We start from the raw sequence: 15,913 nt of genomic DNA on the forward strand, positions 1-15,913 counted from the left end.
GACTGTCAATCAGAGCGTAACATGCCATTATGAATGATCACTGTGCCTTAATAATAGGAGATTGCCAGATAATCCTGATCCAGAAAAAAAAACTTCAGGTGAGCCCTGGGTTCTCCCTTCTTTTTGGCCAAAAGAGTTATTCCAAAAAAAGAATTACTGTTGTTACTTTCCTAAATATAGTTTACCCCCATTTCTAATAAGATTTCACTAGATTAGAGATGACAAATATGTTTTATTTTCTATGATTAGAAGTGACCGTCTGATGTTCCTGTGTTAAGAATTGTTTTGAGGACACAGTAAGAGGAAATGAAGGTGGTACATGCTCAAATAGAAGCATAGGCATGTGCACTGGGCATTTCCATCTGTGCTGTACACATAAGATCCATTGTCTTCATGAGAGTTGTAGGCATAAAGAGAGTGATGAGCGGGAATGGCCCCCTTTGTGGGGAAAAAATAATTTATATCTCATATTGATTATGTCTTAGTTATTATGTCTTCAACCTCTGACTCAATAACTTATAAGATATTGATTAGAAAGAGGGAGGAAAGGACAAGAGAGGTAGAATGTTTAGTTACCTAATGCCGTGACACTACAGTGTGTGCTTTAAATTGAATATGACTGATTTGTAGTTGGGTGAATCTTTTTCCTTGGGCCAGTAGCAGCTTCTTCAACAGGATACACCTTAGAGTAGTAATTTCAGGGATTCAATCCTCTCTTACACTCTCTCCCATTCATATGAAAATAAAATGGTTCCACTCCCAGGGAAGTCAGATTCTAATATCTTATTAATCCCTGTCACTGTACTTTTAGGAAGTCACCCATCAAGATCTCACAAGATCTCTCCCCATGCCTATGTCACATTGGCTTAATGGCAGATAATAACCACTCCCATTTCCAACACCTTTACTTCATCTTAACTGGAATTCCAGGGCTTGAACAAAAGTATTACTGGATGGCATTCCCACTGGGTGCTATATATGTCATTGCCCTCTTTGGCAATGGTGTCATCATCTCTACCATCAAGTCTGAATTGTCCCTGCATATCCCTATGTACTATTTTCTATGTATGCTGGCATTGGCAGACATGGGACTTGCCCTCTGTACTGTGCCCTCTATGTTAGGCATATTCTGGTTTAACTACAAGTTCATCGCGTATGATGCCTGCCTTGTTCAGATGTACTTCATCCACATCTTCTCAGCCATTGAGTCTGGCGTGCTGGTGGCCATGGCCTTTGATCGAGTTGTGGCAATCTGGAACCCCCTCAGGTACAGCACCATCCTAACCAACGGTGTTGTCTGCAGAACAGGGGCTGTCATATTGACAAGGGCGGTCTGTGTGGTCTTCCCTGTACCTTTCCTCATCAAGCGGCTCCCCTTCTACGGGTCCAACATCCTCTCTCACTCCTTCTGTCTCCACCAAGATGTCATGTGCCTTGCCTGTGCCAGCGCCCGTGTCAACAGTCTCTATGGTCTCATTGCTGTCATCTTCACCAAGGGTTCTGATTCCCTCATCATCCTCCTTTCCTATACGTTCATACTCCGAACAGTAATGGCCATTGCCTCAGGGGAAGGCCGGCTGAATGCACTCAACACCTGTGTTTCACACATCTGTGCTGTACTCATCTTCTATGTGCCACTCATTGGGATGTCTGTCATTCATCGTTTTGGAAAGCACATTTCACCATTGACTCATGTCCTCATGGCTAACGTCTACCTTCTTGTACCCCCTGTGCTAAACCCCATAGTCTATACTGTGAAGACCAAGGAGATACGAAGGAAGATCATCCAGATATTTGTTCAAACCAAGATCACTGCAGATGGTTGGCGTCTGCCAGTTTGAGAGAGAAAGAATCTTCTGTAAAAGCCCAACTGTGACTATGAGAAATAAACCTTTATATTTTTCACATTTTCTGTGTGATTTGAATTGGGCAAGGAGATTTCCCTGTCCTCAGAGCACACTTTCCTATTCCTGTGCCAAACTGCCCTTCACCTAGTACAGAAAGAGTGGTATCTATAGGAACTGTTCAATGTATGGTCATGTAGCCCTGCATCTATGAGTTGGCATATAACAGCTGGAGGCAGGGAATATTACTCATTCCATTTGGTAATAACTCTTTTGAACAGAAACAGGACAAAAGTTTTATGCTTTTTAAACTGATTTAATTTAACATTCAAGCTCAAAAGTTAGGAATGGCCTCCATTAGCTTAATAGGGGAGGAATGAACTATACTCATCAAATAATAAGAGAACACCTGGGGATACTACATTATTAAATAAAATATGAATCATAAAAATGATCAAATTTTAGAATTAAGACTATAAATGTATGCAATTGAGCAGGGGCCCACTGTGTTGTATAACTTGGGATCAAAAGATTAAGAGTGAGTTTTAGCTCTTCCATGTGTGACACTGGGTATTCTCTTACCTTCTTCTAACTGCAATATCTTTATTTTGAAAATTGAAATAATATCACTTGGCATCCAGTGTTGTTACAAAATCAAATTCAAACAAGTAAGTGCAATTATTTGTAAACTATGAATTGCTGTGAAACTATAAGGAATGTTCAAGAATATCTAATGTAGGAGAATAAGAGAACTTGTATTTATAGAGTGTCCACTAAGTAAAAGTCACAGAGCCAGAGCCTTTTATATCTTGTCTTATTTGGTAATTATAGCATCCCTCTGAGGGAGAGTGTGAGGCATGGTTTCCAGATGAAGATATCAAGTCGCAAGTCAGTTCATTTGTTGGCCAAGGTTCAGCCAGGCAGATTTCCTGGGGAATGTTGGACACCATCTGTATCTTGGGAGAGAGAGAAAATGGGTTAGACAGAGTAGGAAGACACTCAGAAGTTTAAAGAATAACTATGGATTTATTTGCAGACAAACTAAGTATAGGAAATAGAAAGAACAAAGGCACGTGTATACAGTGAGCTACTTATATTCCTTTACATGGTCTGGATGACTTTTTCTAAAGTATTTACTGTTTGATTGTTGAAATCTAACACAAAAGATTCTTTGTGACTTGAGTGGTGTCATTATCTGTTACTCAAATCAGTAGCTGTTTAGAAGTTTGTTAAGGTAGATCCTAACCTTGCTAGGATTAATTCAGTAAGACTATGTGTACAAGAAAAAAGTATTTCCATTTAAATACTGCTTTCAGTTTCACAAGGCCTTACTGAATTAATCTTAGGGTCATAAAAAATATACTTTATTTTTTTCTTAATTTTGTAAGAAACACAAGCACATTGCAGATATTTAACAAAATAATTTAAATATAAAATATTATTTAAATCTTATGAGTTTTTGGAGAGAGATGAGCTCTACCATCCCTGGAAGGACCTGTTAAGAGTTTGCCAGCACCATCACAGTCCTGAGTCTGGAGCAGAGAACACAGCCCCAGAGCTATTCATGTTGTTGTTGAGGCTAAGTCCCAATCTGCTCTCATCAACATGGGGAGGAAGATCCTGGAAGCAGTGTAAAGTGACCAATAATCTCATAATCTCAATAATGGACATGTCTCTTTGAGGATATTCAGGTCTTGGGGTTTTCACTCATATGCGGTGCTTAAAATTTAGTCTATGGCAAAAAATTCTAAATTACACTCTACATTTTAGAAACAAATAGAAATGCTCTTCATAGCCATTGTCTTTGGTGCCTTAAGTACACAAAGGCTGACCTCCGAAACAGGGGAAGTGGTAAAGGAGTTTGTGGGTTTCCCTGTCTCCTCTTTCTGTCTCCTTCACTTTTCTCCTTTAAAGGTGAAGATGATGGTAGCCATAGCGGTAGCAGCATCAGCAGTAGTAATTAGAAGCTGCAATACCATCTACTAAATACTAACCACAATAACTGGTATTTTAGGTATTGTCTTATTGCAGAATTAACCCTATGAGTGATTATATTGAAAGCAAGGGCTTAGGTGTCATACACCCCTGGTTTAAGTCCTGGCTGTGCCACCTACTATCAGTATAATCCAGGCAAGAAACCTAATTTATTTAATGCTAATTGTTCTAACGTACAGAATTTGGATAGGAGTATTACTTATTTTATAGAGTTATGGAGATTAAGAGAGTTAATTCATGTAAGGTTTAGCCTAGGGCCTGGAAATAAAAAGCATTCGATAAAGGTCAGTTGGTATTATTATTGTTATTATTATTCTCAACTGATAAAAAACACACTGAGGCACAGAGGGTTTATGTAACTTGATCAAGTTCACACAGCAAGTAAGTGGGCACAACCACAATTGGAAACCACAGTATCACCCCTGCTCCAAAGCCCATGCTGACTCTCACTGTGTCTCTTTTGTACTCCCTCCCTCATAGCCTCTGTATCCTCTCTCTGCTGTTGTGAGCAAAGAACTGTGTGATTTCCTTAAAATGAAGTATGATCTAGTCCCTCTCAATGGTAAGATCTTAATCCCAAAAGATAAATTCGGGAGAGAAACAGAAGAAAGGGGCGATTTTGTGCAGTGCTATTGAAAACGATGTCCGTGTACCAGTGCTGGGCTGGGAACGGTTCCTTACCTATCTGTGATGAAGTAAGTACAGGAAGGAAGAGTGTTTGAAATTTTTTATAGCAATTTGACTTTGTGGTGACATTGAATCACACAATTTTGTATACAAACTCAGAACAATAAAATTGGATTGGTTCAATTTTTTTGTGCCAAGTCTGAGTGAGAAGATGTGGGGTTTCCCAGGAAGGCAAACAGAGTGTAGCTGGAACCCACAGGGTATGCTGTAGCTTCCTGTGTATGAGGGAGTAAGTGTAGGGCCAGATAGAGGGGCAGGGAGAAGATGGAGCTGGGGTGAGCTGAATGTCAGGGCCAGATCAGAGGATGGTGGAATCAGGTCAGAGGCTCTACTGCCCCAGACCACTCTTCCCAGAGAAAGACAAGTATATGCTGAGTACTAGATATGTTCAGTGTGGTTCTGAGTGCAGTGTTTGAGAGGTAATGAGGTTGATACTAAAGGTGGAGATGTTAAAAAGAAGCTGGAGGTTGAAGGGAAGGAGGCAGATGGGGTAATGGTAAAGAGGATTTGCATATCTATTTTGTTTTGATTGTTTTGAAATGCTTATATTTTTAGAGAGAGAGAAGTAAATCTCGAAGAGAAAAGATCTAGGGACTTCCATGGGGGTCACAGGGTAGTCTTGGGAGGAGGAACACCAGGACGCCCCAGGTCCTGGACTCCCCACCTTCCAGACTTTGGAAGGAATCTAGCTCATGCCATCTATCAAGAAAACCTCAATCCTCTTCAATATCTCTATGACCCCCCACCCACAGCCCCTCCACCTCTACCCCCTTTGCCTTCCCCTGCCTGCCTCCACCTCCTCCCCTTCTGCTCCTCCCTGCCCCACCTAGTCACTGGACAGTGGTGCCTTGCCCCAGGGGCCTCGCCAGGTGTGGGGAAAGAGCTCTGTTCATGAGGCCAAAGGCTCTAGGGCAGGACACAGGCTTCTGACTCAGAACCCTGGGGCCCCAACCTGAGGTCAGCCAAAAAGAAAGTAAAATACAAAAATTTAAAAAACAAAACTCAAAATTACATTACCACATATAGCTTGAGAAACACTGATTTAGTAGAAAACAAAATGGATGCATCTTAGTTTTTTCATTGTTAATTTAAAAATATCTATCCTGTGTGTATTTGAGTTAGGCACAGAGCTACATAATAAAGATGATAAAACTTACGAAGCGCAAGACAACAACAACAACAAAAAGATCGTCTAATGGTGGAGACAGGCACATAAACAGCAGGAATGCTTTCTAGGTGCCTGTGAGGTTACCTGGAAAGTAGGACATGCCATCTGCTTGACCAGGTAAGGATAGCCCAAGGTCAGTATGCCTTTGATAGTTTGCTTATATGTGAACTTAATCCTTTTAGTGCCATGACCAGATCCTATAATCGGAGTCTGGAGGTTACATTCATTGGGCCATGATGTAATTCCAATTTCTTTCTGTATACCCATCTCAGGAACCCAGATAGACTATAGCTCTTCTTTACAATGTTCAATAACCTGAGTTTTGCCTTTGCAATGTTGGAAAACATCAAGGCATATTATCTGAAGTCTTTCAACCTGGCTACTGATGAAGGACTGGCTTTCAACCCTAGCTCTCTGACGCACACGTTCCTCTCTTAAAGTTAGGGACTAGGGTAGATAAAATAATGGCCTCCCTCAAATTTCCATGACCTATTTCCTGGAACTTATGAATATGATATGTTATATGGCAAGGGAGAATTAAGGTTACAGATGGAATTAAATTTGCTAATAAAATGACTTTAAGATAAGGTTATTATCCTGGATTATTTTGGTGGGCCCAATGTAATCACAAGGGTCCTTTAAATGTGGACAAAGGAGGCAGAGCATCAGTGTAAGAGTAATGTGGTGTGAGGATGACTTGACCTGCTGTTGTTGGCTTTGAAAGGGGCAAGTCAAGGAAAGATGCCAGCCTCTAGCAGCTGGAAAAGTAAGGAAATGACTTTTTCCTTGAGCTTCTAGAAACACAGCCCTGTAGACACCTTGATTTTAGCTCAGTGAAGCCCATTTTAGACTTCTGACTTCCAGAATGTTAAGATAATGTTTTGTGTTGTTTTAAGCCACTAAGTTTGTGGTAATTTGTTACAACAGCAATAGGAAACTAATATAGGGGCCAATAATAAAGAAGAAGAAATAAAAGTGGGATTTTGTGTACTGAGAGGCACACTTCTAGGTTCATCTCCTAATTCTTTCTATTTGAACTCATGCTTAGACCGTATGCAGTCACCCCTGTAACCACTCTATACTTTTCAAAAAACAGTGTCCACTGTCCTATTAAAAAGAGGCATAACTTTAGAAAACAGCTCTTAAGTAATCATTATTTAGAGGTGGAAAAAAATATAGGTCAATCCATGTTAGCAGATGGTTCCAAAATGTATTGCAACTGGCTTTGGGACGTGATGTCTCTGCATTTATGTATCCATATTTTCATAGATAAGCACCATATACATCAGTGGTCATCTGAAAAATGCACACAGAGATATGAACGAGAATGTGTATTCACTTTCATTCGTGCATGTATTTTCACATAAAGCTGTACAAATAGATGTGTACCCACACAGAAATGGACACATCCGCATCTCTGTACAGCAATGGAAACAGATTCACACATCGCTAAACATATGTGCACATATACTTTATCACTCAAATATTGACACATTTACTTATGCCACTGGTATAAAACCAGGATGATTTTAAACACACTTGAAATCTCATAGAGGTAGACGTTCTTATATCCACGTAACTCCATCTACACTCTATATTTACATATACAGGCAACATGTGTATTCACATAAATTACTTACAGTGGCATATAGACACAACTGTTCTTGGCTCATCCCATACCAGGCTAATTGCTGGGCTGAGGAAATGGGGAAAACTGGTTCTTCTAAAAAGTAAGTGAGGTTACACATACCTGTACCTACCCTCATCACTGTCAGAGTTATTTTTTGCCCAGATTGAGAGTAACCCTGAGAAAGTGCAAACTTTATTACTAAGCGTGGGTATACACAGCAGTCTAATTCTGAGAATGAGTAGCTTAGAAGAAACCTAGTTTTTTAAAATTTGAAACTAGATACAATTATCCTTATTGTCTTTTCTTAACAATTGCAGTTTTAGAAACCGAGGGAAGAGCTATATATGAAAATGACAATAAATTTGCATCATTTCTTCTCTTCATGGACAGTAACAACAAAATAACAATAGGACTGATTGATATAATGCAAAATCCTCATGTGATTCTCAACCTGGTGCATTTTGCAACCATGAGATGCATGGTGGCTCAGTTCCAAGGACAAGTATCACTAGGGACAGAACTAGAAGCTGCCAGTTTCTTAAGATCAAGATCTAGAAACTGGCATGATACCACTTCTGCCATCTTCTATGGGTCAGGAAGCTAGAAAATCCAGGTTCAAGGGGAATGTACATAGACTTCACCTTTCAGTGGGAGGCATGTCCAAAAATTGAGTGGCCGTATTTTACGTCAGCACAATCTGCCCTCTGCCCAAAAATCATATACATTTTCCTACATGCAAAATACACTTACCCCTTCTCAAGACCCCAAAAATGTTTCGTACAATTATGGCATCAGACTCGGGCTCCAGGCCAAGGAGTTCATCTAAATCAGGTGCAGGTGTGATGAGTTTCCTCAGATGTGTTTCCTCAGATATAACTCCTCAAGAATGATTCTTAAAGTGAACACGGGTGTATTTGATAGGAAAATTACCTGCCCCACACATGACCAACACAATGGTAGGATCATAAAATATTTGCTGTGGATACTCTCCTTCAAGCAGAGCAAAGCAGGAGGGACACAGCAGTCGCTAGTCCACAACAATTCTGAAATCCAGCAGGGCACATGTTGCTAGTTCCTTGAAACTAATTCTCCAGGGATTTTCTCTCTGCTATCAGCTTCTTGTTTTCACCCCGTAAGTCAACTTTCCTTTCCATACAAAGTAGTCTGTGCCTGCTTCTTGCCCAGAGACATTTGAAGTTCCAAAGGCCTCTTTTTTTTTTTTTGTGAGGAAGATCAGCCCTGAGCTAACATCCATGCCAATCCTCCTCTTTTTGCTGAGGAAGACCGGCCCTGAGCTAACATCTATTGCCAATCCTCCTTCTTTTTTTTCCCTTCTTTCTCCCCAAAGCCCCAGTAGATAGTTGTATGTCATACTTGTACATCCTTCTAGTTTTTGTATGTGGGATGCTGCCTCAGCATGGCCAGACAAGAGGTGTGTCGACGCGCTCCTGGGATCTGAACCCGGGCCGCCAGTAGCGGAGCGCGTGCACTTAACTGCTAAGCCACGGGGCCAACCCCCCAAAAGACCTCTTTTTATTTGTTAATGTCTCTGTCTCTTTCAGTCTAAGCTGAAAAATCCTTTAATAACTTTATGTGTTTGCTTTGAATAATTTTATTCGTAATCTTCTCCATTAGCCAAAAGCCACAATCACAATGCTTTTTGAGATCAGTCTTTGTCTGCCTTGAGCTCCTAGTGAAGTTGCTTTGGGACAATGTCCTTAAAATCCTTAGAGGTGCTATTATTTAAAAGAGGACATTTATAAGGCTTAACTTTAAGATACACAGAGGGGTTTTGTCTGTCTTAAAAAGTTCTATTAGGCACCCTCTTATTATCTCTAACATTTAGCTCAAGTGTCTTGTAGTCCCATCCCAGAATTGATCTTTGCCTGGAAGACATTTTTTAAATTTGAGAATAGTTTACTAACTGGAGGGTTGGAATAACAAATAGCTGTGCTGTCAAATCTAATAATTCTGGTTCATTTATATTTCCTCCATATTTTCTTAAAAATGACAAAGTTTCTTTTTCTTTCAATTTTTTTTTTTTTAGCTCATCTCTTTGCTTGCACGTTTTGTTATAGGCAGCTAGAAGAAATCAGAAAATATCTTCAACATTCTGTTTGGACATCTTCTCAGCCAAATCACTGATTATGTTAAATGCCTTTCCTATTTTCCACATTATTACAGGTGACAGTGTTGCCAAATTTTCCATTACAACATAACAAAAGGCCTCCTTTTCTCCAAATTTCGTGAAGATTTTTCTTCTTCTTCTTTAAACTCTCACTGACATTCTCCTTGAGGCCCTTTAGACTTTTGTTAACACTGCCCTAAATTCCCTTTAGTCTGTTATCAACATTCTTCTCCAGACCCCTAAAGTCTTTTCTAACAATCTCATTGATGCCCTGCTATCTTTCATTCCTTGCGTCCCCCAGAGCCAATGCCACATGTTGTAGGTATCTGTTACAGCAGCATCCCACTTCTGGTTGCCACATCTGTTTCAGTTATCTGTTATTGCATAACAAGTTACCCCAAAATTAGTGGTTTAAAATAACAAGCTCATGTATTTTGCTTACTACCTTTTTTTTTTTTTTGTGAGGAAGATCAGCCCTGAGCTAACATCTGCGCTAATCCTCCTCATTTTGCTGAGGAAGACCAGCTCTGAGCTAACATCTATTGCCAGTCCTCCTCCTTTTTTTTCCCCCAAAGCCCCAGTAGATAGTTGTATGTCATAGTTGCACATCCTTCTAGTTGCTGTATGTGGGACGCGGCCTCAGCATGGCCGGAGAAGCGGTGCGTCGGTGCGCGCCCGGGATCGGAACCTGGGCCGCCAGCAGCAGAGCGTGCACACCTAACCGCTAAGCCACGGGGCCGGCCCTGCTTACTACCTTTCTGAAGGTAGATTTAATCTATAATTTGGATAGGGCTTGGTGGAAATAGCTCATCTCTGCTCCATGAGGCTTCAGCTGGGGCAGTTCAAAGGCTGAATGTGACCTGACTTCTGAGGGTTGCAATCATCTGAAGACTTGCTCATGCACATATTTGTTCCGTGGAAGATGTTGAGTTCAGTGTTAGACTAAATTTAAGGAGTCCATGAGAAGTTCAAAAGCAGTTTAACTCATTGACTTGAAGCTCAGGAGAGGAATCTAGACTGGGTTCAATGATTTGAGAGCCAATGAAGTATAGACAGCCATTTAACCAGTGAAAGTGGATAAAGAGAATAAAGACAGAATTAAAAGAAATGTGTGGGCAGAACCTTAAAAATATTGATGTTTAGGAGATTAAAAATAGAAAGAACAACTAGGTAGGAGGTTGAAGGTAAGAAGAGAATTTGGATTGATGACATTTCAGTACCAAAAAGAGAAGAACATTTAAGGAAGAAAGGGAACTTAACAAGGGCAGACAGAAAGCAAGGGTCCCCCAAATTATACACAAATTGAAGTCTTAGGGTATATTAGTCACAGTGTGGTTAGTGTTCTGATGATGGTAAAAATCTGATGCCGACTAATAAAATCAAAAGCTGATCAGTCAACAAATATATATCGAGTAACAAATATGTTCAGCACTGTTCTGAGTGCAGAGTGTTTGAGAGGTGATAAAGTTGGTGCTAAAAGTGGAGACGTTAAAAGAAGCTTGAGGATGAAGGAAGATAGGGTTATGAATAAAGAGGATTTATTTATCTATTTTATTTTAAGACGGTTTTCAAATGCTAATGTTTTTAATGTGAGAAAAGGAAATCTTGAAGAGAAAAGATCTGGATGAAAGATTATGTTGTGTTATCTTTACATATCAGGGATGTTTTGGCCCAGTCTCCACACTGCTGTTACCTTCAGTGAACTAGGTCCCTACTCATATTCTTGAAGAACAACTTAGGTGTTTATTGTAGATTTCTTTAAAAGAGTGATGGAGGGATTTTACATAGCAAAATACTTAGAAATACTTCATAATACTCTCTCTGAGCATTTTTCTCTGTGTTTATAGTTTTCTTCCCACAGCAGCTGCTAATAGCTTATTTTTCTGTCCTCTCTCTCCACACAATCCTCTCATCAAACCCAGTTCCCCTGTTCACTTCCTTCTTCCCAGCCAGGTGCAGCTGTCCTGAAGTATATGTATATGAGGAAGAAAAATTTTGTTCCCAAGCTGAAAATTAAACGAATTGTGTTCAGAATGTTTGCATGCCAGAGACACTTAAGAGTAAGTGGGTCTGTTTCTGTCAACATGTCTATGTAAACACGTTTTTTGTTTGTGTGTGTGTGTAAATACAATCTTGTTGTTTTGTATGTATGGTCAGTAGTCACAGATTAATTTGCTCATCATTTGATTTTCAAATTTACAGAATGTTATTTCTGTTTAATCATTCATGTCTGAAGGTACATTTAAGTTGTGCCCTAAATATTAACTGTGATGACTGATGTACACATAGCAGTTTATGGCTATGACAAGTTTACAGCTCTGTGAAATAAACCAGGATATGATCCTAGCAGCCTAGGTGTTCATGTAAACATTCCCACATCTAGGATATACAAATCTGTTCTCTTCAAACTTTTTTTGAACAGCTGTACTCCATTGGATAGATCCTTCACTAACAAGTAATAAACTTAGTCATGTATTCAAGGTAAATATTTCTAGGACATCTTGTTTAAAGATGCAGTTAAACATGTAGTTTGGCATATTATCTCCTATGCTAACTGTTTTCTTCCCCCTCAGAAAGGTTCTCTCCTCATTCCATATCATTCCCATAATTCTAGTATAAAAATGAATATTACATATGCAAGAGGACCAAACTATAGAATGATTACCATGGAAGTGGAGGACAGAGGGAATCAAAGGAAGAATCAAAGACTTACTTTCTAGATATGTTAGTATGTTTTTGAATATTGCATAAGTGGAGAATGTTTATACCTTTAAAGAAAGAAATAGAAATTGGTTACTGTGGGGAAAATCAAGAGTTAAATCTGGATTGTGTGGTAATTGATGTATACAAAAAATTCTGCATAGAGATTATGCAAAGGCAATTAAAAATGAAGAATTAGATCTTGAGAGAGACAACAGGGAGAGGGGGAGGGACATCCATATGGGCTATACTTTAAAGCCATTAGCATGAATGGCATCTTGGGGGAAGAAATTTACTGAGGTAACAGAGTGACAACAGAGAAACTTTGAGAAATATCCACATCATGTGTGAGAGGAAGAAGTGAAGGCAAGTGAGGAACCAGAGGAGAAGGTAGAAGTAGGAGATGTGATAGGGTGCCACGAAATTAGCAAACAGATTAAAAAGCAGGGGACTGAAAATATTTGTAATTGGCCCAAATATACCAAGCTGAAGGAGGATGAAAGAAAAATATTTGATTTGTTAATTACAAAGAGATCTGAGCCATGGAAAACATAGCAATGGAGACAAAAATTAGACTGCTGGAGGTAGAGAAGGGATTGCACAGCGAGGATGTGGAGTATGTGTGTACATTGCTGGCAAAGAACTTAGATTTTTGATCTTGCCACCTCATGGCCCCATCAGAGAATCAGAGAATAATAACATTCAAAGGGTACTTGCAGCTAATTGTTTCTGTCATCACCGTATGTGAGCACTCTAAATATGTTCCATGGTAGTTGTCTTTTATCCTTAGTCTAGAATGGTGGTTTTAAAGTTTTTGGTTATGCATCTGTATAAGAAGAAAAAAAAAGGACACTTATAAAAGTAAAACATACTTTTATATTTTATATTTATTCATTCAGAAATTGTATACTGACACTATTCTGCTAGTATAATATGTATATGGTAACACATTAAGAAAACTAAACATTTTTGAAGGATGAAATAAATACAAATAAAAGTTTGATTATTTTCTCCTTGTAGGCCAATTGATTATAATGTGTACTGTTTGGGATTCATGTTTTCCATTTAGATAGCATCAATATTGAGGCCTTGGCTGATATTAGCATTCTGAACAAACCAACAATTTTCAAGTAATTTCTATTGAAAATATAAACTGTATCTATCTTGCGATTAATCTACCTCTCTGTCTAGTTTCATCTGGGGAAGCTGGACCTCTTACTTAAGATTTCAACAATATTGATTACTAGACTATCTGTCATGCGTAACTGGTTCCCTCCCTCTACCTGGAATTTGTTTGGAAGCTTAGGAAACCCTGAGACATGGGTCAAGTCTCAATTCACAGGCTTTGGATTCAACAGATCTAAATTTGTATCTAGTTCTGCAACTTAGAAACTGTGTGACTTTCAGCAAGTTACTTAACTGCTCTAAATCTCATATCCCTCATGTGTAAAATGTTGATAACACCTATTCTCAGAGATTGTTGAGAGAATATTAATTGAGATATAAAGACAGATAGCTATTAGTATTAAATTAAATGCTGTATTGTAATGTAATACCTCATTGACTTGTAATTGTTTACATATTTCCTTACAGAGAAATATGCCAGGTATTGAGTAGAAAATTGGTGTATTTTTCTCCATGTCTCCAGGGTCTAGCATCATGACTGGCATTTCTTTAGTTTTAAATACATATTTATTGAACAAATTAATAATCCCCCTAGCAACTTGATTGTGTACCAATTAACAAAATACTTAAAGCAGGAATTAGCATCGATGCAAAGGCATATTGCATTTGACATACTCATCCCCACACATGTTTTCACTATCTCTTAAACTTCTTCCTAGGGCTGAAAGTTTTCACTTTTCCTCATATGAGACCCAGGAGTAATTTTGCTCTGTATAATTTTTTGACTCCCCTAGTACACAGCAAAATAGTCTTCACTCATGCTGAGTCAAAAGAGTACAGATAGAACACTTATTATTCTACTAAGTATGAGGCAAAAAACTAGGACTATGATAAACAAGCGATTTCTCTTAAAAAAAAAAGGCATAAATTAAGTAACCACTTTTTAAATTTTATCATAGGCACTCTTCACCCAATAAACACCAAAAGATAAAAATAAATGCTATTTGATTCTGTAACAGTTTTCTTTGCTTTATTTTAAGAAAAAATAACTTCTCAGAGACTCAGCCCCTCAGCAGTACTATAGAGTTTCTAGAATCTTTCTTGATGTAACTATTATTTCATTGATAATTAAAGAAAGAATTTTACTTAACATTATATGAATAAACACTCGTGAGAGTTATCTGGATAAACAGGTGATAATTTATGTCATCACTGATGCTCATCTCCAGTTTCAAAGAAGAAAAATTTTGTTAATTAAATTAGATTTTGTATGTGACACCAGATATCAAAATACGTACGTTCCAAAATGGAGTATATATAAACAAGAATGATTTGTGTTGTATCTTCACCCACAAGTCTTGACCACCTTTGCATTTTACTAGATGTGTATAATTTGACTGCATTGCAACTGTTGAAAATGCTACTTATTCTGTATCTTATATTCGATTCCATTTCCCTAGGCCCTGTTCTTTCTCCTCTGGAACACTTGGATGATCCGCCTTTGTATCTGGTTGGTCTTCACACTATAGACAATGGGGTTTAGTACAGGGGGGAGCAGCAGATAGATATTGGCCATGAGTGTGTGCACTACTGGTGATAAGTGCTTTCCAAATCTGTGGATCATGGTGACACCAATGAGAGGAACATAGAAGAGGAGCACAGCACAGACGTGAGAGAGGCAGGTGTTGAGGGCTTTGAGCCTTTCAGCTCTGGAAGCAATGCCCAGCACAGTCTTCAGGATGAGCACATAAGAAAAGAGAATGATAAGGGCATCCAGCCCCAATGTGAAGATGACTATGGTGAGGCCATAGAGGCTGTTGATGTGGGTGCTGGCGCAGGCTAGTCGCATTGCATCTTGGTGGAGACAGTACGAATGAGACAAGACATTGGAACGGCAGAAGGGTAGCCGCTTTATAAGGAAGGGCACAGGGAAGACCACACAGACTGCCCGGGTGAGGACAGCTATTCCAATTTTGCTGATGATGCCATGAGTGAGGATGGAAGCATAGCGTAGTGGGTCTTGTATGGCCACAAATCTGTCAAAGGCCATGGACACTAATACTCCTGATTCTACTACTCCAAATCCATGGATGAAGAACATCTGTGTGATGCATGCATCAAAGGGAATCTCAGGGGCGTTAAACCAGAAGATACTAAGCATGGAGGGCAAGGTGGACATGGAGAGACTAACATCAGTCAGAGCCAAGATAGAGACGAAGTAGTACATAGGCTCATGGAGACTCTGATCTATCTTGATGACAGCTAGGATAGTACCATTTCCCAGGAGAGTCAGTGTGTAGAGAAAGCCCAGGGGAAAGGCCATCCATGGATTTTTATCTGGCATCCCTGGGATACCTGTCAAAATGAAACTATGGTGGTTGGCATGCGATGCATTAGAGCTCATCATGGTGTTCTCACCATTGGGTGAGGCTGGACTCTCTCCCACTTAGCTCACAGCTCCTAAATTGAAAATATATTTTCATATAAGACAGGTATATGGATTTATGAATATATATGTGGAACAGCAGAGGGGAGAATTATGTTAAAAACAGCACTTAAGAAGTTTTTTTTTATCACTGTGTCTTTTTGCTTCCTAGACAATCACATGAGATGATCACCCTTCCCCTGAATTTAAT

General features: G+C 39.2%; 2 protein-coding genes across 2 annotated transcripts; one reads left to right on the top strand and one right to left on the bottom strand.

Moving 5' to 3' along the window:
- The first annotated feature begins 869 nt into the window (after positions 1–869).
- Positions 870–1,841, top strand: LOC131409029 (olfactory receptor 51H1-like). The gene has a single exon (XM_058546236.1). The coding sequence runs from the start codon at positions 870–872 to the stop codon at positions 1,839–1,841; it is 972 nt and encodes a 323-aa protein (XP_058402219.1).
- A 12,892-nt stretch (positions 1,842–14,733) lies between these two features.
- LOC131407981 (olfactory receptor 51H1-like) lies at positions 14,734–15,684 on the bottom strand. Its single transcript, XM_058544565.1, has one exon. It carries the CDS (start codon positions 15,682–15,684, stop codon positions 14,734–14,736), a length of 951 nt encoding a protein of 316 aa, XP_058400548.1.
- Between the last annotated feature and the right edge of the window lie 229 nt (positions 15,685–15,913).

The sequence above is a fragment of the Diceros bicornis genome, chromosome 7 (assembly GCF_020826845.1).
Source record: "Diceros bicornis minor isolate mBicDic1 chromosome 7, mDicBic1.mat.cur, whole genome shotgun sequence".
NCBI classification, from domain to species: domain Eukaryota; kingdom Metazoa; phylum Chordata; class Mammalia; order Perissodactyla; family Rhinocerotidae; genus Diceros; species Diceros bicornis.

What these genes read in the sequence shown, in the direction of transcription:
- LOC131409029 (XM_058546236.1), top strand. Translation starts at nt 870, where the DNA reads ATGGCAGATAATAACCACTCCCATTTCCAACACCTTTACTTCATCTTA.
- LOC131407981 (XM_058544565.1), bottom strand. Translation starts at nt 15,684, where the DNA reads ATGATGAGCTCTAATGCATCGCATGCCAACCACCATAGTTTCATTTTG.